At 42.7% G+C, this 25,142-nt stretch overlaps 1 protein-coding gene across 1 annotated transcript in view; it reads right to left on the reverse strand.

The window, feature by feature from the left end:
• Positions 1-23,865, reverse strand: part of RASGEF1B (RasGEF domain family member 1B) — a 651,632-nt gene extending 627,767 nt beyond the window's left edge. Inside the window, exon 1 of the mRNA XM_061420595.1 lies at positions 23,697-23,865. Within this exon, the coding sequence (XP_061276579.1) occupies positions 23,697-23,765 (69 nt within the window). The 5' untranslated portion in view covers positions 23,766-23,865. The remainder of the gene's footprint in view (positions 1-23,696) is intronic.
• Positions 23,866-25,142: the final 1,277 nt, after the last annotated feature.

A 25,142-nucleotide genomic window follows, 5' to 3' on the forward strand; every position in this document is an offset into this window, starting at 1 on the left:
GCAAAGCAATTATCCTCCAATTCAAAAAAAAAAATAGGAAAATGAGAAAATAATAAAAAAGAGAGAGAAAAAGAGGAAAAAAGCAGGGAGTTGGCTGTGCATTTTCACAAGTGGGAGTTCTTACCATTTTAGAAGGAAGAAAAGAAGAAGGAAAAAGTGGCAGATATATGTAGAGAGCAATTCCCCTCACTCACAGGTATGGCCTAATCTGAGGCCTATAACCTCTAGGAGTCACGGGCCTCCATCTTGGGGTCAAATGAGGCAGAGTAGTAATTTGATAGGATGAGTAATAAGTTAATATTCAGTACTCACCCCAGAGGACTATGGCATAGCTCTCTATTTAACTTTCTTTCTGGAGGAAATATCTTTATCAAAGTACAATTTTTACATAAGGGTCAGCATGAAGATGACTATTACCTTTCCAACAGGACTTTTTCTCTGAAAGCTCCCCCATTCAAAAGATAATTAAGCCAATCTTGGCATTTGCTTTTAAAAGGACCCATTTATGATGTTTTAAAAGGAATGGTATGTATTTGCAGCTTTGAATTACACAGGGGCAAAACTGATAGCTCAAAATTCTAAACAATGCATGTAATATAATAATGTGCAGCAGCATTATCCAGGAAAGCAGGATTGAAGAAAAGACCCTCCCAGCACCATGCAAAGGTACAAGAAAAATAACACATCTGGTTGATGTGAGTCACCATTTTTATGGATCAAAGCACAAAAACTGAAGCCAACAAACCGCTTATATTTATTAACCTTCAAGGCTTATTTATATGAAAATTGATGATGTTTCATAGTAAAAATTGATTTAAATCAATCTACTATTAATTTGCTTACCTAAACAGTTTTAGTCTTTAATTTATTAAAAAGATAATATTGAATTAACAATTCAATTTTTCTGTATGCAAACCTAAATAGGAAAAAAAAAAGTTGTCACTATGCTCACATATAATGTATAGCAAAGTAATGTTTCTGCTGTGTGACCCATCAAGCCCAGCAACTACGAACTGGATATAACAACAATGGGAGTGAATTCCCATTCCTATTCCTGAAATACTACATGAACATCTATCATTATTTCATTTATTTATTGGCCAAATCTTTACTAAGCAATTATCATTTTCCCCATCCACTATGCAAAGAGGTAGAAGAGACTATGAAACAAATGTAAATTTTCACCCTTGAAGTCAGAGGTTTACACTTTAATTGAAGAGGTTATCTTGCAAGTCTTCTTAACAGTTGACTAAAGCAGGAAATTTTATCCTGTTGGTGTTCCAATTGGAACATAATCTTTATCCAATATAACAGCATTAGGCTGCTGTTATCTTAAGGGTAGAAACATTTACATTCTCCATATAACAACTACACCAGTTCATAGGGAACACACACCACAGACATAATAGAAAATCAAACATTTTTCTCATATGAAACAGTGAGGAGATTTCAGTTCCCCCAAAACTCTTTTTAAATGAAACACATTCAGAGATTAGGATTGCTTTCTGAATATGTTTATAACCCATCACTCAGCACAAATATAAATTACATTTTCTGAAACTAAAAGTACTATACAGAAAAAAAATACCTCCTTATGAATAGGCCATTTCCAAAACAGTGTTAACATCTCCAAAACATTGTTCTATGTAGCTAACTGATGCAACAGATGAGTGAATTATCATAAACTGAAATTCTTCACTTGCACTTAACTTCCTATTTAAAATAAATCAAAACCCACAACACTGTGTTTAGGTATATTTCTAGTTCATTGCAAGCTGACCAGTTAAAGTCAAATCCATGTATTCTGCTTAATGGAAACTAAATTTGACACCTTTCCACAATCGGGAGCACTATGAACCATGTCAGAGTCACAAGACATGGTTCAAGACCCAGCTTTGCCACGTACTTGCTAAGCAGCTGACCTTGGGCAACTCACCTAACTCTCTTGACAATTCAGATTCCTCACCCGCAAGCTGAGAAGTTGAGATGCCATGCATTCAACTTCCCACTCTCTCTCTCTAAATGCTCCACTGTTAAGATTCTGGCATTTACTGAAGTTCTAGAAATACATCATTCTACCCAAACAACATTCCACGTAACCACAATCACAACCAACACAAGCCACATCTTTACACGTCATTCTTGTGATTTCCCACTTTGACTTGAATAGGTAGCAAGGTACACAGCATTTTTATGAACTGGCAGAATTTTTTACAAGCCAGTAATTCAGATGGCCACTTTGATCTTTCAAGAGGATGTTCTAATGTTCCTCTATCATTCAGGGTCCTCATAGGAAACAGACGGCACACTCAAATTGGGTAATTTGAGAGAAGTTCAGTAAAATTTTACAAAGATGCAAGAAAGGTATAAGAAAAAACACAAGGCATGGTACAGTGTCTTGGGACTAGTAACATCCCCAAGCATGGCAACTCACTCCAGTATTCTTACCTGGATAATCCCCATGGACAGAGGAGCCTGGCGGGCTATAATCCATGGGGTCACAAAGAGTTGGACACAACTGAGCAACTAAACACAGCACAGCACCCCACTTAAAGTAGCAAGAAAAGGGGAGAGTTGCAGGAAGCTAGAGACAGACAGGCTATGTGGAGAGAACCATCTTACAGGAGCTGTGATCTTAGGTAGCAGGAGCCAACCAGCTCAAGGTAACCTAGAAAACTGTGAGTCAGGGTAATAAACATCTTGCCCTCACAATCTCCCCTCCCTCCAATCTCTAGCTAATGCTCTCCACTGGCTAAAGCCAATAATTAGATGCTGAGGCCAAGAGAATTCTGTAGATGTATTTCATACAGGTTGATTTCTGGGAGTCCAGGGTGGGGAAAGATCAAGAAATAAAGGTGCAAAGGGAAACAGATCTAATACCATCCTCTTTCCTCTAAGTAGGCTAGATTCTCATGAAGTTACACTAGTTCCATCTTTGCCTGAAGCTTCTTACATGGTATCATGAGTACAAACCACTGTCTAGTGAGTTCACGTAATGTGCTGGATCCCTTCCAAATCCTGACAGTGTATTTAATGTTCAGGCAATCTTTATTCTAACACCAAGAGCCTATTAGAACTCTCTAACGTAGTCATCTGGGGTAATTTTAGATCTCAACAGGTTTTCACAAAGAATGTAAGCAAACCAATTGCTTAAACTAGAAGAAACATCAATGTTAGTAAAGATTGATTTTCTATATTTCCCCTCTCTAATTAGTTGTTCTGGACATCAGTGAGTTGCACAAAAAGAGCCACAACGATTTCTCTGATGAAGTAGTTCCAGCAAATTAGAAAGGCTGGAACACGGCATTATTAACTCTTTGATGGGGTAGGAAAAGCCATGCTGAGCTGTAGACAATATTGAAATGTTCCAGGAGATAGCAGAATAAAAGTGGATAACAGGAGGAGGGACTTCAAAGGGAGGAGTTAATTTAAACCTCTGGTCTAGAAAAGACAAAGAGCATATTCATCAGTGTAGAAAGAAAAATATTACTAATTGGATACTTTGATACCATGTGCTGGGGCCTATACTGAGTGTTTCCATGTCATAACTCATAAAATCTACCAGGAAGATGAGTGAGATTTTTTAAGAACATTATACATATGAGGAAAGTAATATGCTGAATGTACTGCAAAATAAATTAGAAAATCCAATAAAGAGGCTTGGTTTTAAAAAGGTTTTATGTCTGACGTGACCTCAGACATAATCCCACCTTTTACCATTTTAAATCATTTCTGGTGTCTTGGCAAGTTGTAAAACACAAATGATAATTTATTTTGCCTATTTATCATATCAATCTAGAAAATCAGATTCTCTTCTGAAATCAACTCCTTCTTTTGGAAAAGATTTTAAATCGTTGCCGCAGCACTTGGAAGCATTCTTGGGAAAGAACCTGTGAAATCTTGTCCCTAGAATAGGCATGGTGATTTCCTACCAGACCTCAGCTCAGAACTGTCCCCTGTTTTTGCACTTAGAGATCAAATCTCTTCAAGTAAACTTGAGGAAGAGCGTATGCGTTATTCCTTTTGTAATTCTTACAGCACCAAGCACATGAATAGGGCATATAATTGGGATTAAATTAATACTTGTTCAATGAGTAATCAGCATAGCACAGTATGTGATGGGCAAGAGACTTCAGAAAGAAAAGTAAACATTAGTTTATTTACCCAGAAAAAAAATTTTAAAAACCAATCTTTTATCACCATTAGAGTACGGCATCTAATACAGTTTTCATATACCAGGAAAAAGTATATACAGAAGGTGCCTTCTCTTGGGCATTTCTCATTCCCATCACATGTTCATTCAATGTCCACCTCACTTTCAAAAAATTAACAGGAGAAGAACTAGGCTAAAATGTAAATCAAGCCCAACCATGAGGTGGAAATATTTTTAAAATAAGCAGCAGAAGAAAGGTAACACCTAACATTAATATGCACCAGGCACAGTGCTTAACACTTTATACCTATTTTCTTATTTAATCCTCATGATAATCACCATCCTCCGTTTACAGATAAAGAGACCCTGAAGCTTAGAGAAGTTAACTTGCCTATGTTCACACAGTAATAAGTGATGAGTGACAGAGTAGAGATTTGGCTTAAACTCTAGAAGATAATCATTAAAGAGCAGACTTTGGTACCAATAAAGATACAGGGAGTGGGAAGGGTCATGCCTTTGCCTTGGTGATGGAGTCATTATAGGGAAAACTAACATATCTGAGACTTGGTTGCTTCCTAACACTAGGGGGGGTTGCGGGGAGCATCACAGTTAACACCCACCTTTCCCTGGTAAGAGTGGGGGACTTGGGAACGAAGAGAACTATCATATCTGAAACTCAGTTGTCTCCTTATACTGGTGGCAGGGGAGGGGAGGCATCACACTTAACACTCAGCTTGCCCTGGGAAGAGCAGGGGAACTTGAGAACACAAGCCAAAGTCTCAGCTCTCCTCCTGGCTGTGGTTATCTCAGGATGTCTGCTTTATCTCGATGAACCTCAGCTTCTGAATCTTTCAATTAGCGCACATGCCGTACCTTAGGAAGAGTTTGTCTCAAGACAAAAATTGATTGGTTCTCAACAAGCCTTGGCTTAGGAGCTCTTCATTCAGTGATACAGGGAACTCGAAGAGATGGGGCTGATGGGGCTGGTTAGAGATGGCAGGTGGAATTTATGCTAATTTTGTGGGACAAAGAAGGGCTTGGAAAAGATTTTAGAAACAGATCATCAAAGATGGTCCCCTCGCTTTATCCCAGGGATGTAAGGATTCTTCAACATTCACAAATCAATCAGTGTGATACACCACATTAACAAATTGAAAGATAAAAACCATATGATTATCTCAATAGATGCAGAGAAAGCCTTTGACAAAATTCAACATCCATTTACGATAAAAAAAAACCCTCCAGAAAGCAGGTATAGAAGGAACGTACCTCAACATAATAAAAGCCATATATGATAAACCCACAACAAACATTATTTTCAATGGTGAAAAATTGAAAGCATTTCCTCTAAAGTCAGGAACAAGACAAGGGTAACTACTCTCACCACTACTATTCAACATAGTTTTGGAAGTTTTAGCCACAGCAATCAGAGAAGAAAAAGAAATAAAAGGAATCCAGACTGGAAAACAAGAAGTAAAACTCTCACTGTTTGCAGATGACATGATCCTCTACATAGAAAACCCTAAAGACTCCACCAGAAAATCACTAGAGCTAATTAATGAATATAGTAAAGTTTCAAGATATAAAATTAACACACAGAAATCCCTTGCATTCCTATACACTAACAATGAGAGAACAGAAAGAAAAATTAAGGAAACAATTCCATTCACCATTGCAATGAAAAGAATAAAATACTTAGGAATAAATCTACCTAAAGAAACAAAAGACCTATATATAGAAAACTATAAAACACTGGTGAAAGAAATCAAAGATGACACAAATAGATGGAAAAATATACCATGTTCATGGATCAGAAGAATCAATATAGTGAAAATGAGTAAACTACCCAAAGCAATCTATAGATTCAACGCAATCCCTATCAAACTACCAATGGTATTTTTCACAGAGCTAGAACAAATAATTTCACAATTTGTATGGAAATACAAAAAAAACTCAAATAGCCAAAGTAATCTTGAGAAAGAAGAATGGAACTGGAGGAATCAACCTGCCTGACTTCAGGCTATACTACAAAGCTACAGTCATCAAGACAGTATGGTATTGGCACAAAGACAGAAACATAGATCAATGGAACAAAATAGAAAGCTGAGAGATAAATCCACAGACCTATGGACACCTTATGTTTGACAAAGGAGGCAAGAATATACAATGGAGAAAAGACAATCTCTTTAACAAGTGGTGCTGGGAAAACTGGTCAACCACTTGTAAAAGAATGAAACTAGAACACTTTCTAACACCATACACAAAAATAAAATGGATTAAATATCTAAATATAAGACCAGAAACTATAAACCTCCTAGAGGAAAACATAGGCAAAACACTCTCTGACATAAATCACAGCAGGATCCTCTATAACCCACCTCCCAGAGTAATGGAAATAAAAGCAAAAATAAACAAATGGGACCTAATTAAACGTAAAAGCTTCTGCACAACAAAGGGAACTATAAGCAAGGTGAAAAGACAGCCTTCAGAATGGGAGAAAATAGCAGCACACGAAGCAACTGACAAAGAATTAATCTCAAAAATACACAAGCAGCTCCTGCAGCTCAATTCCAGAAAAATAAACAACCCAGTCAAAAAATGGGCCAAAGAACTAAACAGACATTTCTCCAAAGAAAACATATAGATGGCTAACAAACACATGAAAAGATGCTCAACATCATTCATTATCAGAGAAATGCAAATCAAAACCACAATGAGGTACCATCTCACACCAGTCAGAATGACTGTTATCAAAAAGTCTACAAACGATAAATGCTGGAGAGGGTGCAGAGAAAAGGGAACCCTCTGAAACTGTTGGTGGCAATGCAAACTAGTACAGCCACTATAGAGAACAGTGTGGAGATTCCTTAAAAAACTGGAAATAGAACTGCCATACAAGCCAGAAATCCCACTGCTGGGCATACACACTAAGGAAACCAGAACTGAAAGAGACACATGTACCCCAATGTTCATCTCAGCACTGTTTACAATAGCCAGGACATGGAAGCAACCTAGATGTCCATCAGCAGACAAATGGATAAGAAAGCTGTGGAACATATACACAATGGAATATTATTCAGCTATTAAGAAGAATGCATTTGAATCAGTTCTAATGAGGTGGATGAAACTGGAGCCTATTATACAGAGTGAAGTAAGTCAGAAAGAAAAACACCAATACAGTATATTAACACATATACATGGAATTTAGAAAGATGGTAATTGATGACCCTATATGCAAGATAGCAAAAGAGACACAGATGTAAAGAACAGACTTTTGGATTCGGTGGGAGAAGGCGAGGGTGGGATGATTTGAGAGAATAGCATTGAAACGTATATTATCATATGTGAAATAGATCGCCAGTCCAGGTTCAATGCATGAGACAGGGTGCTTAGGGCTGGTGCAAGGGTATGACCCTGAGGGATGGGATGGAGAGGGAGGTGGGAGGGGGGTTCAGGATGGGGAACAGATGTACACCCATGGCTGATTCATGTCAATGTATGGCAAAAAACACTATAATATTGTAAAGTAATTAGCCTCCAAGTAAAATAAATAAATTAAAAAAAAAAAAAGATGGTCTCCTCTGTTACCATGTCCATCTGCAAGGCCAGAAAATGGGAAATTTTTCATGTAAATTTTTCATGTAAATAATAATAATATTTTACAGTATTTAGGTATATCTTGCAATATTCCAGACTGCATTAGTCACTCAGTCATTGTGTTCAACTCTTTGAAACACCATGGACTGTAGCCCATCAGGCTTCTCTGTCCATGGAATTTTCCAGGCAAGAATATTGGAGTGGGGTTGCCATTTCCTCCTCCAAGGCATCTTCCCAACTGAGGGATCAAACCTGGGTCTCCTGCATCTCCTGCAGTGTAGGTGAATTCTTTATCACTAAGCCACCTGGGAAGCCAATTTTTTTGCACTACTTTATGAGTTTCAAAGACTTTCATATTAATGATTTCAATTGATGGTGTTTCTCTAGTGCTATCTTCTTAACTCTATTGAGGAAGACAAACACAGAAAAAAAATGAGAAATTATTATCTGCAAGGCTGTTGGACAATTTTAAACCCAAGCTGTTTTCCAAAGGTTAATATTTCTCAATTCCTTCTTCCTTCATTTTTCCATCTGTAAATAGAGTAAAAGAACCCCTTACTGTTTCTCCATTTCTAATAAGATTATGTATATGAGGTGTTCTGGTGAATTCTAAACACGACAAAGAACTGTTATTATTATCTATGATCCATCAACTCTGTTAAGTGAGGGCATACTTCTTAGTCATGCTAACCGGCAGCAATTCCAAATCAAAGAAAGAACTCACAGTAAGCCAAAAGACATCTATTTATCCAAGAAGTATTCACGCAAAAGGGAAGTCCACACAATGAGCAGAGAGAGGGTGCTGCATCAGCTAGGAACCCCAGAGGATCCACCCAGCTGCCTGGATGTCCAAACCCGGCACTGAGCAAATGGACTCCTAAAAATCACAGTAGGCATCGGGGTATTCACTCAGCCATCTGACACACTCACAGCATCTGGGCACAAGAAAAGTCTATTTCCCAAATCCCTCTTCTCTACCCCCATCTTTCCCAGCCACACGTACAAACAATCTGGACAGTCCATAAGGCAGAGGATAATTTTAGGGGCTTCCCCAGGGCCTGGCTGGATGCTTTCCAATCATTTCTTTCTGGCCTATGAAATCAGATGCACTATTTCTTTATATATGAGGAAAAATGCAATCAGTTTCTATTTGCAGAGTGAGATGAGAAAAAAAATGAAAATTGCACACAGTGATGCCACAGATTCTTAGAAACGGCCTCCCTAAGCTAGAGGAGAGGAAGGAGGCAAAAGAGAAACTCTGAAGGAAAGTCAGTTCCATTTGCTAATGCTTGAGAAGTGTACCATGAGCTTGGCCTCACCTGCATAAACACATCTGAGGTTTTAGAGCAAAGCTGGTAAATAAAATCAGTGAGATTTCTGGATTTATTTTAACCACTGGTCATGGTGTGGTTCAATCATCATGACCACTCCAGGAGCAAATCAAGGTGTGTCTGTGTGTTTTCTGTCTATGTGTGGCTCTGTTATGTGAGCCTGACCTCTCCCACACCACCCCCTTTTTCAAATAGACACACAATACATGTTAACACATGAAATTTGGTTAAAATAAACATCAAGAATAAGCTTGTTAGGCTAAAAAAAAAAAATTGCCTTGGGGGTTAGATGTCACAAAAGGCCTACCGTGGTTCAAGACTGGAATAGGAAAGAAGGAAATTGACTAGATAATACCGGCCAGTTTTAAGTACCCAAATGTGGTTACAGATGAAGTCTTCGTATCACTCACACCCAAATTTTGCTAGCCACATAACCCTACCCACACACTGAGGATTTCAGGTTCTCTCCCAAGGATCTGTTCCTCCTTTGTTATCAGTAGGTGTTCTCTGGGGGAGATTACATCCTATAAACTCTCGAACCAGTCCAGGCAGCCACTGGACCTTGCTGGCTCCAGGCTGCCTGCATGTCTGGACCGCTCCTGCTGGAAACTACTCACTGCCCCCTTGCCAGACCCACAGTGCTCCCCCTGCATTGAACAGGCTCCCCTGTCTGAGCTCTACTCTCTGAAATGGCCCCACAGCAAGGTTATTTGCGTCATCATATGTCAAGCTCTTTTTTGCTGGCACAAGGTAGCTAGATTCAGGGGACAAAAAGAGTTGGAACCACTGTCTGTCTCTTCCATCTACGGTCCTATATCCTCACACCCTATTTCTGAGTCTGCTCCAGCAGTCCCACCTTGCAGTTTTCCTTCTTTCACTGATATCTGCATTCCTCCTCCCACGTGGATAGAATTTCATTCATAAATCTAGTTCAAGTTTACTTCTCAAAAAGTGCATTCTTCCTCAAATTTGACTCAGTTGAACTGAGATGGACAAACTTAGAGCCAGTTATACAAAGTAAAGTAAGTCAGAAAGAGAAAAGCAAACAGTGTATATTAACCCACACGTGTGGAATCTAGAAAACCTATGATGATGAACCTATTTGCAGGGCAGGAATAGAGATGCTAATGTAACAAATGAACTTGTGGACATAGTGGAGGAAGGTGAGGGTGGGACAAATTGAAAGAGTAGCTGAAATACATACACTGCCATGTACAAAACAGAGGGCTAGTGGGAACCTGCTCTACAGCACAGGGAGTTCAGCTCGGTGCTCTGTGATGACCTAGAGGGGTGGGGTGGGAGGGTGGGAGGATCTAGAGTGAGGGTATATATGTATACATATAGCTGATTTACTTTGCTGTACTGCAGAAACTAAAACAAGAGTTCAGTTCAGTTGTGTCTGACTCTTTGTGACCCCATGGAGACTGCAGCACGCCAGGCCTCCCTGTCCATCACCAACTCCCGGAGGTTACCCAAACTCATGTCCATTGAGTCGGTGATGCCATCCAACCATCTCATCCTCTGTCGTCCCCTTCTCCTCCCGCCTTCAATCTTTCCCAGCATCAGGGTCTTTTCCAATGAGTCAGTTCTTCGCATCAGGTGGCCAAAATATTGGAGTTTCAGCTTCAGCATCAGTCCAATATTGTAAAGCAATTATCCTCCAATATTTTTTTTTAAAGTGCATTATTCCTGAAGTAAATCTCTGCATACAGAGATTCCAGGGGTTATTACGCAAGCGTTAAAGCTCTAGTTGTAAATTATGACTGCTTCATATTCTTTCTCTACCTTCAAACAGAAGCATTTCTATTCTTTGTCATTCATACCATCCCCAACAGTCCACTTGTCAGCAGGTTCCTACATGCCCAGGACACCAAGTAGTTACCTTATATTTCCATCCTCTTTGTTACAGTACCAGTGATGGCAATTCATGTTTGTAGAATGCTTGATATTTTATAAAGGATTTTCACATTTATTACACCAGAGCCTCACATCATTTCTGTGAATAATGTAAATCGAATATTGATACCTGCATTTCAGAGCTATGAAAACTGACACTCAGAGGGGTAAGAAGATTTTCCCCAACTGCATTCAGCCAGTGCGGAGACAAGCCAGGTTCAGAATTCAGATCTTAAGACTCTGGGTGCAGGTTCTTTGCAATTCATAAGGCTACTACTCTTTAGTTTTCAGCCCCACGTGCCTCTCTGTAGGTACCCCCACTTCTCTTTCAACCAAATTCAAATAATCTCCATGAAAGTAAATTCCCATGCTTTCAGATCATCCAACAGAGTTTTCCAGGGAAGCAGGGCATCATTACTCCCTCCGTCTCACTGGAAATATGATAAGCAAGGCTACTGAGTAAGTGTCCTTTGGAATAAATTAACTTTGGAATAATCCAACCTGACTTTAAGCCAGAATTCTCCACTAACAGCATGGAACACAAAAGTCTGATGAATAAAACCTTGACTTATGGCATGGATTTGCTTCACTTGACCTATTTTGAGGATACATGTTTTGCAAACCAACTAAAAAACAAAAAATACCCTGTGTTTAATTATATTGCAATCTATGGTTGAATTTCATTTAAATGACATTTATAATTGGTACATTTTTCAAGAATTGCTTCTGTCACAGTTGTATATAAAAGTATATTATCACCATTTGTACAACAGCAGCCTAAGTTAGAATTAACACACATCCCATAGATTGAGGACAAGTCACTAAAGGACAATGGCTGTCACATTTCCATTAACTACAATTAAATGTATCCAGAAATAAACTGGTACCCAGATTTTGATAAAGCAGCATAATGTTTTCAAAATTGAACAGCACTGATTGAGCACCTATGTTGCACTCAGCACTATGGAGAATTCATACAAGTATACCAGCTGAGCTATTTAAAATCCTAAAAGATGAGGCTGTTAAAGTGCTGGACTCAATATGCCAGAAAATTTGGAAAACTTAGCAGTGCTCACAGGACTAGAAAAGATCAGTTTTCATTCCAATCCCAAAGAATGGCAGTGCCAAAGAATGTTCAAACTACCATGCAAGTGTATTCATTTCTCATGCTAGTAAGGCCTTGCTCAAAATCCTTCAAGCTAGGCTTCAACAGTTTGTGAACTGGAAAATTTCAGTTGTACAATCTGGATTTAGAAAAGGCAGAGGAACCAGAGATCAAATTGCTAACATCCATTGGATTATAGAGAACATAAGAGAATTCCAGGAAAACACCCACTTCTGCTTCATTGACTACACTGAATCCTTTAACTATGTGAATCACAACAAACTGTGGAAAAATTTTACAGAGATGGGAATATCAGACCACCTTACCTGCCTCCTGAGAAACCTGTATGAAGGACAAGAGGCAACAGTCAGAACTACACATGGAACAATTGACTGGTTCAAAATTGGGAAAGGAGTACATCAAGGCTGTATATTGTCACCCTGCTTATTTAACTTATATGCATCAAGATTGCCAGGAGAAATATCAATAACTTAAGATATGCAGATGACACCACCCTTATGGCAGAAAGTGAAGAACTAAAGAGCCTCTTGATGAACATGAAAAAGGAGAGTGAAAAAGCTGGCTTAAACTCAACATTCAGAAAACTAAGATCATGGCATCCTTTCCCCATCACTTCATGGCAAATAGAAGGGGAAAAGTGGAAGTAGTGACAGATTTTCTTTTTTGGGGTTCCAAAATCACTGCTGACAATGCCTGCAGCCATGAAATTAAAAGACAATTGCTCCTTGGAAGGAAAGCAATGACAAACCTAGACAGCATATTAAAAGGCAAAGACATCACTTTGCCAACAAAGGTCTGTCTAGTCAAAGCTATGGTTTTTCCAGTAGTCATGAATAGATGTAAGAGTTGGACTATAAAGAAGACTGATGCCGAAGAACCGATGCTTTTGAATTGTGGTGCTGCAGAAGACTCTTGAGAGTCCCTTGGATGGCAAGGAGATCCAACCAGTCCATCCTAAAAGAAATCAACACTGAACATTCATTAGTAGAACTGATGCTACTGGTAGCTGAAACTCCAATACTCTGGCCACCTGATGTGAAGAGCCGACTCATTGGAAAAGACCCTGATGCTGGGAAAGATTGAAGGTAGAAGGAGAAGGGGACAAGAGAGGATGAGACAGTTGAATGACATCACCAACTCCATGGACATGAGTTTGAGAAAACTCTGGGAGATAGTGAAGGACAGGGAAGCCTGGCATACTGCAGTCCATGGGGTTACAAAAACTCAGACACAACTTAGCAACTGAACAACAGCAACAACAATAAGATATTATTTGTAAGATTAGTCAAAGAAGAGGGAATACTCAGGGTATGGAGATCAAGGTGAAAATACATGTTATAGGTTTTTCCTATGGTCATGTATGGATGTGAGAGTTGGACTGTGAAGAAGGCTGAGCGCCGAAGAATTGATGCTTTTGAACTGTGGTGTTGGAGAAGACTCTTGAGAGTCCCTTGGACTGCAAGGAGATCCAACCAGTCCATTCTGAAGGAGATCAGCCCTGGGATTTCTTTGGAAGGAATGATGCTGAAGCTGAAACTCCAGTACTTTGGCCACCTCACGCGAAGAGTTGACTCATTGGAAAAGACTCTGATGCTGGGAGGGATTGGGGGCAGAAGGAGAAGGGGACGACAGGGCATGAGATGGCTGGATGGCATCACTGACTCAATGCACGTAAGTCTGAGTGAACTCCGGGAGTTGGTGATGGACAGGGAGGCCTGGTGTGCTGCGATTCATGGGGTCGCAAAGAGTTGGACACGACTGAGTGACTGATCCAATCTGATCTGATTACCAGATACTATGCTAAGTATTTTATTTGACTTATTTAATTCTCATAATAGTGCAATAAGATAGCCACTATTATTATTTTAATTTTACAGGAAATAAATGTGAGATACAAGGAAGTAATTTACTTAATTAAGGTCATATACACAATATTACTCAGTCATAAAAAAGAATGAAAATGTCACTTACAACAAAATAGCTGGACCTAGAGATAATCATACTAAGTGAAGTAGGTCAGACAAAGACAAATATCATAAGATACTGCATATATGTGGAACCTAAAATAATGATACAAATGAATTAATTTACAAAATCGAAATAGATTCACAGATATAGAAAACAAACGTATGGTTACCAAAGGGGAAAGGAGTAGAGGGATATATTAGGAGTTTGGGATTAAAATATTAGACTGTTGCTGTTGTTCTTTAGTCTCAAAGTCATGTCCAACTCTTTGGGACCCCATGAACTGTAGCCTGCCAGGCTCCTCTAGCCATGGGATTTCCCAGGCAAGAATATTGTAGTGGGTTGCCATTTCCTACTCCAGGGGATCTTCCTGACCCCAGGGATTGAACCCGCGTCTCCTGCACATCTCTTGCATTGCAGGCAGACTCTTTACTGCTGAGCCACTGGGGAAAGCCCAAAATACAGACTACTGTATATAAAATAGGCAGCCACCAAGGACCAATGGTACAGCATTAGAAATGATACTCAGTATCATGTAATAACCTGCAATGGAAAAGAATCTTAAAAATTGTGTGTGTGTGTGTGTGTGTGTATATATATATATATATATATATATATATATATATATAACTGAATCACCTTGCTGTACACCTGAAACTACCACAACATTGTAAATCAGCTATATTTCAATTTAAAAAAATCTTTTTAAGGTCACACAGTTAAGTAAGGGAGCCAGGATTGGAAGCCAAGTGTTTGATTTATGAGCACATGTACTCTTAACCTCTTTGCTTTATTTGGGTAAGCCTTCATAAACAACTGGGTCTTTATTATGGCTCTGAAGATCAGATAGTGTTTAGGTAGGAAGAATGGGAAGAATGAGGATAGGTCATCATATTGCAGGATAGACAAAGAGCATAAACAAATACGCAGGGCAAGGATTTATATCTAACACATGAAGATCCCTGAAGGAAATCAATGACAAACACTAAAGTTGGGTATGCAGAGTGAGACACTTAACTGAATACCTTACAAATAACCTAGGTGGAATTTAAAGACTTGACCCTTTGGGAATAGAAAGTCGTATAGACTCGTCTGTAGGAAAGTGATAATGAAAAGGCACTGTGGTGTCCCAGCAGCATATTCAGGAAAAGTGGAGAGGAGGGAGACATCAGGGGGGCAAGTCAATTTTAGTAGCTTATCAGGAAATCCCCTGCAGACCCCACTAGTCCTCGGTCATAGCATATACTCAATAAATATTTGTCAGATCAGTAGATGATGACTAGATGCAATAAAAAGAATGGTACAAATCCAAGACAAAATCTGCAAGAATCACTGACAGTGTTCATGAAGAAAGAAGACAAGAGAGTAAGCAAAGTTGGCACCAAAGTGCTATTCTAGGAGAAAAGAAGACACGGGGAGCTTCAGGCTGATAATGGTGTTGGAAAGGAAAAGTGGGTTTCAGGTGGGGAGCAGAGAGAATGATGATTTTGGCTTGAAAATGTAAACTTTGAAAGGGACATTAGAATACTGTTAATATATTATACATACTTGGAGAAATAGGCCTAGAGTACATTTAAGACTCTCAAAGAGTGGGAAGCACAGTCCTTATTCATCACAAATTTCAAATTAAAGTTGTGTTTTTATTTACTGGCCACTTCAATAGGCAAATCTAAGTAGGCAGAACTTTCCTAATATAAACATCCCATTAGATCTATTGTATCTTTTCAAAGATTCACAAAGTAAGAAATTCATAATATACAAGAACATCACTACGAATTGAAAAGACCTAAGCAAAAAGAAAAAAAATCAAAGAGTTAAGCTCCCATCCATGCTCCCCACGACACGCAGCCAGCACTGGCGATTTGACAGATGTGAAACACTAGCGTTTCCTTATCAAAATACAAAAAAAGGGGGGAAAATCATGTAACGGTTTCTCAGCAAGAAGCCATTAGACAGATGTAATCATAATGGGACCACATATTCCTATAACTGAACCGCGAGCATTTAGGACCACATGCGGAGTTTAAAAGCAGCCAACACAAAAGGTAAGTAGAGTTGCCTGTGTGTATACAATGGCTCAGATGTGGTAGAGCCATCCAATTGGCCCTCAAACCAACTGAATGGGGAATTTACAAGACAAACTCAGTATCCATTAGCTTAAAATTCAAATGGCCCTCATAGAAAGCCCAGCTGTGGCAATGGGAGCTATTATTCTCAAAGTAAACTTCTCCTTTATGATCATCTACCAACATCCAATCACTAAAGCAATGGCCACACTCGTCCAAGTTATTTGCTTTCAAAACAGCCAGACCACATGGTTCTTCCTTTAGATGCTTGCAGCGGTCAGAAGGACCAAGTGGATGAGAGTATGCAAGATTCATTTAAGCAGACAAAGGAGCTCATTGTAGTAGATAAAATCAAGATCTTCCCCAGGCAAATTAGAAAGGGAAAAAACACTGCTTCAAAGTACAACTTTCTTCAAGGGAGAAGGGATGGAGTCAATTAAAATATATAGCCAGAAAGATCCATTAAATGTAGCCTGGGGAGGCCATCCAACCAGGGGAGCACATTTGTTATTAGTGGATGCAAAAAGAGAAATAAATTGAAATTTGAGTACAGTGTTCAAGATTAAAAACTGTGTCATAAAATATTATCAGGTAACATGTCAAACCTTTTACCCAATTTAGAGGCAGGATATTCATCAAAAGTCATTTGGTAAGTTAGTTGTTTGAAACTCTGAAAATATCCACCCCCCCAAAAAAAATAGTGTTATGCATGGTGAATGGCTTCCCAAGACAGGCCACAAAAATCTAATGTATAGTATAATAAGGTGTAAGTAGAGTACTGGGATAATGAAGTAATACAAACTGTTCTGTAAAAATAGAATCTTGCCATCCTACATAGCAGTGATTTTCAAATTATGAGTCACAAATCATGAAATCTATTCAATGAGTCCTTCCCAGTTTAATGCTTAATAGAACGCAATAAATGGAAAGGAAAGGAAAGAACAAATTGCAAAGATCAAGTACATCCCAGCTGTAAGGAGAAGTATTATTCTTGAAACTTAACTTCAGCGTTACAGATATAAATAGCTATGTGCCTTAAGGATTGTTATGTAAATATATATTTCTGACAGTGACTCACAGTCAAAACAGTTTGAATGTCTCTTAGCAAGGCTTCCAGAGGGCATCCAGCACAAAGCTGGCATCTCACAACATTTGGTAAATGAATGAATGAGTGACTGAACTGGTGAACACATGAAGAATGAACATACAGCATGCCAGGAATACACCACTCTCATTCACAGCTCTGGCACTTGCAGTGGAAAGCCCGCTCACTCCAGCACTGCCATACTAGTGAGGCGGTGGGGACAGGCAGCTGCCCGGCTAGAATTGCCTACAGTGATACTGTGGGCCTGGGACAGGATCTCTGACACAGAAGGGGCTTTAAAGAGGGAAGGATGGGGAAAAGCTTCCCATGGTTGAGTGGGACTGGACTCTAGGAGCTGGGTTTTAAGGGGAGGAGGAAGAAGGGAAGCAAAGGTTGCCAGATTTAGCAAATAAAAATACAGGATGCTGGTTAAATTTGAATTTCAGATAAACAAATAATTTAACAGCAAAGAAAACCATGAATCTTCAAGGTTGAAAGCATCAGACATTTATTTGATGCAAAGCTAGGTGCGAAATTCTCTATTAGGTCTTGTGGAAGGAAAAAGGACTCACGAGGTCAGAGACACACAGACTAGAATCTCAGTAACAACCATGTACTGAGCACTAGTCTAAGTACTGGGTTGGCCAAAAAGTTCATTTGGGTTTTCCATACCATCTAATGGAAAAACCCAAACAAAATTTTTTGTCAACGCAACACTTTTCCAGGCACTAACTCATTTGACCTTCACCACCCTGCAATCAGCAGTGCTATTACTCCCACTGAAGCTAGAAATGTGAAATGCAGAGGAGTTACAAGAGAAATTTGTTCAAGGTCTCACAGAGGAACAAACATAAATAACAAATTCAGTGGGCCCATGAAGAGGGCTGGATGTTGTCCAGCAAGTGGATCTAGAGATGAGATTTGAGCTAAAATTTGAAGAAAGGGGAAATACCAATAAGAAAATGTTAGTGGGAGAATATTCCAGGCAGAGGAAGACCTTGGAGGTGAGAGGATATGGTTAAGAAACAGGAAGAGACTAAAAAGTCTCAAGAACACTGGAAAGATAACAGGAAGAAGATAAGACTGAATACGAAAATTAGGTAGGAACACACTGTTGAGGGGAACTACATATCCTGTTGAATCTGCGTGCAGAGGTGAATCACCAAAAACTGGGGGTATATAAATGAGAACTGTGCTCAGTTGGGCTATTAAGGAAAATGACTTTGGCAACAGTGCAAGAGACCAAGTGGATAAGACAGAGATCAGAGGCCAGGAAAAGATTCGGGTAACTCAGTGCAGCTGGCTGGCAAAGCATGTGGAATCAGAATCCAGCATTTACCTCCCAGGTTAAACCTGGAGTGGGTAAGTGACCTTGGACAATCCGTGTAATGACTCTGAGCCTTGGCTTCCTCACTTCTGAAACAGGGAAGACAGCATCAATTCTCTCCTAATGTTACATGGGAATAAGACAGGACGACATACAGGAAACACCCCACAAATGGAGGCTATTTGTAAAGGGTCACAGACCTGGAACTTGAATCTTTCCTTTAACAATTCCTCTGAGTTTAATCAACCTTGGATTGACCATTTCCAGAAGTAAGGTACTCACGCCATCCCAACGGTAATACAGTGAGAGAAAGAATAGGAGAGAATGGGATTTGCCTTTCCTACTTCCAAGAGTATATTTAGAAATGAAACTGATGTAGAAAACAAAAAGTAAAGCAAAGCAAAAAACTAAATACCAAGTAACTATAGTCAAGGGAGGGAGGTGAATCTTGAGATCCTCACTCTAACACACATTAATAGAATGATCTTAAGCAAATAAACTCTCTAAAACTCAATTTTTCCTGTCTGTAAAACATGGTTGTTAACACCAAAATTAAGAAGCCATTGAGAGGACAGCTGATATCATGTATATTATACCCTTAGAACAATGCCTGGCCCAGCGTAGGCAATAAATGATAGTTATTTTGTGTTGTGCATAAATTTAAATGAAACTATAGTTACGGTTGTGTACAGATGTGAGAGTTGGACCATAAAGAAGGCTGAGAATTGTAGTACTGGAGAATACTCTTGAGGGTCCCTTGGACTGCAAGGAGATCCAACCAGTCAATCCTAAAGAAAACCAACCCTAAATATTCACTGCAAGGACTGATGCTAAAGCTGAAACTCCAATACTCTGGTCACCTGATGCCAAGAGCCAACTCATTGGAAAGACCCTGATGCTGGGAAAGATTGAGGGCAGGAGGAGAAGGCAGCGACAGAGGATGAGATGGTTGGATGGCATCACCAACTCAATAGACAGGAGTTTGAGCAAACTCCGGGAGACGGTGAAGGACAGGGAAGCCTGGCGTGTTGCAGTCCATGGGGTCACAACAAGCTGGACACAACAGCGACTGAACAACAACAGTTGCAGTTAGGCAGTACTACTGGGGGAGACCGAAAACAGAACGTGGAAATAAGTAGAATGCACCGTGGTGGGGAACTGACAGCCCTCTTCTGTAGAGCCAGTTGTGTTCTGCCCAATGGATGTGGCCTCTGAAAGGTACCCCCCGAGGTTACACGATGGAGGATGGCAGGATGAAAGATGCAGCTCTGCAGACTGAAGATAGAGGGCTCTGGGGGGAGAAAAGGCAACCGCCTCTGTCTACAAGATTCTCCTGCCACTTCCTGTCCTGGAGCCAGACCTCATCACTGACCAGCCCTGAGGCACAAAGAAAGCAAAGCAATACTGTGGGTGGAGGTAGGGACAGGTTCTTACTATGTTGGAGCTTAAAGGGGAAGAAACTGATGCCAGGACCCAACATCCAGCCATCCAAGCACACAGGAAACAGAGAAGTAGAGCCTGTTGGGTCTGAAACCACGTACCCGTGTGCTTAGATATCAGAACGTTCAGGAAGCCCACTCTTTTTGCAGGACCTCTGCCTTCATGTACTGCAAACCGCATTCCAAACACCTAGCCCAGTGCTCACTGTGCCACTGTGGCTGGAGTGAACTTATGGTCCTTTGCTTTATTTTTCCCTTGAAATTTTAAAGCCGTTTCTCAAAGACTTGGCTTGTTAACTTAAATACTAAGAAAAATATGAAACAAAAAGATCACGAAGACATTCTGTTTCAAACATACACCATCTGTCCTTAGCCTCTGAAGATGATGCAGCCAGACACGCACTGGCTTTGTTTTTCAACCACAGTGACTTCTGGCTCCCGTGTCCTCCGCAGCCTGGCACCTGTTCTCCCTGGTCAGATAACGGCAAGCACACAAGAGGTCCTGTCGGGACTCAGTGCTCTTTCAGGTAGAATCTCTTCTGCGTAAACCTATTTGGCCTGTGTAGGAAGCAACTAGGGCTTCCCTTGTGGCTCAGATGGTAAAGAATCCACTTGCAATGTGGGAGACCTGGGTTCAATCCCTGGGTCAGGAAGATCCCCTGGAGAAGGGAATGGCAACCCACTCTAGTATTCTTGCCTGGAGAATCCATGGACAGAGGAGCCTGGAGGGCTACAGTCTATGGGGGCTCAAAGAGTCAGACACGACTGAGCGACTAACACACACACACACACATACACACACACACAGGAAGCAACTACATTCCTGGTCAGCTCCAAACCAAAATGAAACCAAAGGCCATGCATCATGTAAACACTCATCTCTGCTCTTGATTTCCTTGAAACTGAAGGTACCCTCCACAGTCAGGAAGAGAGCGTGTGGTGGAAATGAAAAGCTGCCTAAAATGTTCTCAGATCCTAGCATTCCTTCCACTTTTAGAAAAGGAATATTTAGAAAGATTTAAGAATCTCTTTCTTACAACACTTCTCTCCCTCCCAGACGTCAAGAGCTCTCAACAACTGCCTCTTGGTTTATGACTGAGCGCGTTGAAGGGGTTGCTGCCTGAGAAGAAAGCATCCTTGAAACACATTCCTGACTCAGTTATTCATCTGTCTGAGGGCACAGATTTTCCCCCACAGGGAGGAAACGGATGATCACTTAACTGCTCCAGCAGCACTGATTAAAAGTGACACCTGGGTGAAGTGTTTGGGGTTGATTCAGCCAACACTGCATCCATCGGTTGTAGAAGGGAGAGAGCAGATGCCACGGCAGCTCCCGCCTCTGTGTGCTTAAAAATAACCCAGAGCAAGACACAAGGAGACGCCAAGGACTGAGGGAATTCCCTCTCCCTAGAGCTCTTCAAAGACCAAACAGCCTCTTAACCTGTCTAAATAGGTCTCTGGGGGCTTCCCTGGTGGCTCAGTGGCAAAGAATCTACCTTCCAAGGCAGGAGACACAGGTTTGATCCCCAATCCGGGAAGATCCCACGTGTCATGGAGCAACCAAGTCTACACGCCACAACTATTGATCCTTGAGCCCTTGAGTGCTCTTGAGCCCAGGACCCGCAACTAGTGAGCCCACGTGCTGCAACTACTGAAGCCCGCGCACCTAGAGCCTGTGCTCTGCAACAAGAGAAGCCCACAGTGAGAAGCCCACGCACCACAGCTACAGAGTGGCCCCCATTCACCACAGCTAGAGAAAAAGCCGGAACAGCAACGAAGACCTAGCACAGCCAAAAATAAGTAAATAAAAGTATTGAAAATAAATGTATAGGTCTCTGACTAGTTTCTGAGGCCCCCTCCTCCCAGCCATGATTGAGAGGCAATTATTTTAAGAAATTAAGGTGGGGCATCTATTGGCTTGAAGATAAAACAGGCAGACATATACCATTAAAAGGCAGCATGTACAACTGAAATTGCTTGGCATGGGTTCTGGTAACTTCAGAACAAAAATCCGAACACAAGTGAAGAGAAAGCCAAAGAGAAAAGTCATTTTCAAGAAGTACCTCGGGTGTCCACAACAACCCTCAAATGATGCCTAACCTTTAGGTCGTGCTAATATGCTAAGTTGCTTCAGTCATATCCGATTCTTTGTGACCTCACAGACTATAGCCCGCCAGGCTCCTCTGTCCGTGGGATTCTCTAGGCAAGAATACTGGAGTGAGCTGCTATTTTCTCCTCCAGGGGATCTTCCTGACCCAGGAAGTGAACCCACATCTCTTACATCTCCTGCATTGGCAGGCAGGTTCTTTCCCACTAGTGCCACCTGGAAAGCCCTTACAGAGAAGCAAATGGGCAGAGATGCTGCATGTCAAAGGAGACAGTTCATGTTAGCTGCAGACCTGGAAAACTTGACTTTTCCAGCCTCTTCATTATATCTTAGATTTCAGGTTACCATGTACCCAGGCATTTCAGTCTGGTTTCTCCCCATCTGCTCTTATTTTCTCAGCTCCTCTCCAACAACTACTGTCGGGATCTCCCTGCTTCAAGACGGTTTTATCACGCAGCAGAGATTCTGGGTTGAACAGTCTGAGCTCCAAAAATAAAGGGATGGGACCACAGGGCCTCAGAAGGTAAGAAGACCTATAGCTGTCAGCGGCAGTCAGGGAGGAGACTCAAAAGTCGGAATCCTGAAGAGGTGGCTTATTGAAGGATGAGTTCCTGCATCCTGAGAAGAGAGACCAAATTCAGCTTCTCTCTGGCCAGTCAGGAAACTGAGGACTGAGGGCGGAGGCACTCCAGAGGCAGCCTGAGGCTGGCAGGGGCCTAGGACCACACAGGCACGTACAGCAGTGCAGGCTAACCTGGCCACCGCCACTATCCTCTGGTCCAGGCCTAGCAGTCAGGCAGTCAGCAGGTGGAGTAGACAGAGCCAATGGACACACAGGGTTCTAGAGGTGGGGTTGGGGGAGCTGTGACACTGTCCCTACTGAGTGGCCCCCATGGGTTTCCTACAAAACAGTCGGTGCCACCCTTCGCCCCAGGCGGAGAAGCCCGCCACCCTCTTTTTACACGCCGGCTTGCAGATGATGCTCACCGCAGCATCGCTGCCGCCTCAGACAGGTGGGAGCAATTAGATGTACCTGCCTTCAGCACTGCGATTCGTACACCTAATGTGGCAAATCCCATTTTTAACCCTTCTCATCCCCAAGGGATCTTACTCCCGAAAGAAGAAAGGAGTTAACTTCAATGGAGTTGGCGCTGTGCGGGAGGCTGGGGGAGGGGAGCGGAGGAGGGCGGCAAGGTGGAAACCTTCCGACCCAAAGATTGCACGTCCTGGTTTGTTTGGGGTTGGGGTTTTTTCAGATGAAAAGGAAAAAGCCAGAAACAAAGTAGGCAGCAGAGAGGGACTGCAGGGTACCCGCTCATTTTCAGACGTTCCTGGCCTTTTAGTGAAAGAGCAACTCGCAAAACTCGATTAACAGAAAACGTGTTTGCCTACTAGGGAAGGAAAACAAAATTTTCACCGAGATTCAGAGGAGCTGGATTTCAGGCTCCCTGGGCTCCGGTTTCCCCCCGACCCCCACCCCCGGCCATCCTCGCGCCCCACCCCAGACCTGCAGGTGGAAACCAACAAGAGAGACGGTCCAGGGCCCTGGCCAGGGGTCGCCGCCCGCGCCGACGGCCGCACCGCGGGGACACGCCCTCCACCTACCTCAAACATGGGAGAGGCGCCCTTGCTCGGCAACGTGCAGCCCAGGAGCTTGGCGAGAAACTTTGCCATATGAGGCAGGGGCTCTCCCGAGGCGCCGGATCCGTCCTTCGGCTGCGCGGGGGCCCGAGCGCCCGGGTCTCGCCCGCAGCCGGCCGGCCAGCGCGGCCCGGGGCTGGGGGCGGCCCGCGGCGGGGCCGGGCCCGGGGGGAGCGCGCCTGCCGCCCGGCCGCCACCGCCGCCCGGCGTGCGGGGTGCGAGTGCGCGCGGCCGGGTCCGCCCGGGAGCCGGGCGCCGCCGTCTGCGCTAGCCTTTCCCGCTGAATGTCACTCTCGCCCGAGTACCGGGAAGGGCCCCGCCGAGGGCGGGGCGGGAGGGCCAACGCGCCGCAGGACTGGCGCCGCGCGCGGGCAAGGGCACTGGCGGGCAGAGCGCCGAGGCGCGGGCACCGGAGGCCCGGCCCCGGGCGCCGCCGCTCCAGCCACACCGCTTCGGCCGCGGCCCAGGCCTGAGGCTCGGCCGGAGAGCAGGAGGCGAGGCCGGGGAGGGTGGGCGGACGGGGCCGGCCGGGGTGACCCACTTCTCCGGTTTCCCCTCTCCGCGCCGAGGGAGGTGGGAAAGGCTGCCTCCGGCCGCGGCTGACCCGCCGGGTGACGGCTGCCAGGCGCGCGCTGCCCGCAGGGGCTCCCTCGGCGGCCGGCGCCGGCCCCACCCTCCCTCGGGGAAGGGAAAAGGCTCCCGAAGCCTGGGAGGGGGACTCCCGCTCACATTCTCCCTGTAACCCCTCATCATGCATGGGACAGGCACTGCCCCAGAAGGGGAAAGGTGACTTTGCAGGTACAGGGCACAGATAGGGAGCTATCTGGGCACAAATATGCTCCATAATCACAACCTTGGCTGGGGTGGGGGTGGGGCGGGAGACGGATGGACATGGCCAGGAGGTTGATGCACACAGGTATGGTCCTGTTTTCTTTCCAACCTGTGAGGCTTGTCTTCTAATAAGGGAGATAATTTTAGGACACGGGAACCTACCTTACATATTTATTTTGCAGCCAGAAAAGACCCTGATGCTGGGAAAGACTGAAGGCAGAAGGAGAAGAGGGCAACAGAGATGAGATGGTTGGATGGCATCACAAATTCAATGAACATGAACTTGGACAAACTGGGAGGTGGTGAGGGACAGGAAAGCCTGGCGAGCTCCAGTCCATGGGGTCGCAAAGAGTCCGACAGGACTTGCTAACTGAACAACAACACAGCTATACATTTGGAACTTGAAGTGTGTACATGAGAATAATTCGGAGAGCTTGTTTAAAACCAGAAGTACTGGGCTCCAACCTCCAGTGTTTCGGATTCAGAGGGTTTGGGGCAACCTCAGGATCCACTTTTTTATTAAGCATCCAGGAGATTCTGCTCCAAGTGGTAGGTACCCAGGCTGGACTTGGAGAAACA

Source organism: Bos javanicus, chromosome 6 (genome assembly GCF_032452875.1).
Source record: "Bos javanicus breed banteng chromosome 6, ARS-OSU_banteng_1.0, whole genome shotgun sequence".
NCBI classification, from domain to species: domain Eukaryota; kingdom Metazoa; phylum Chordata; class Mammalia; order Artiodactyla; family Bovidae; genus Bos; species Bos javanicus.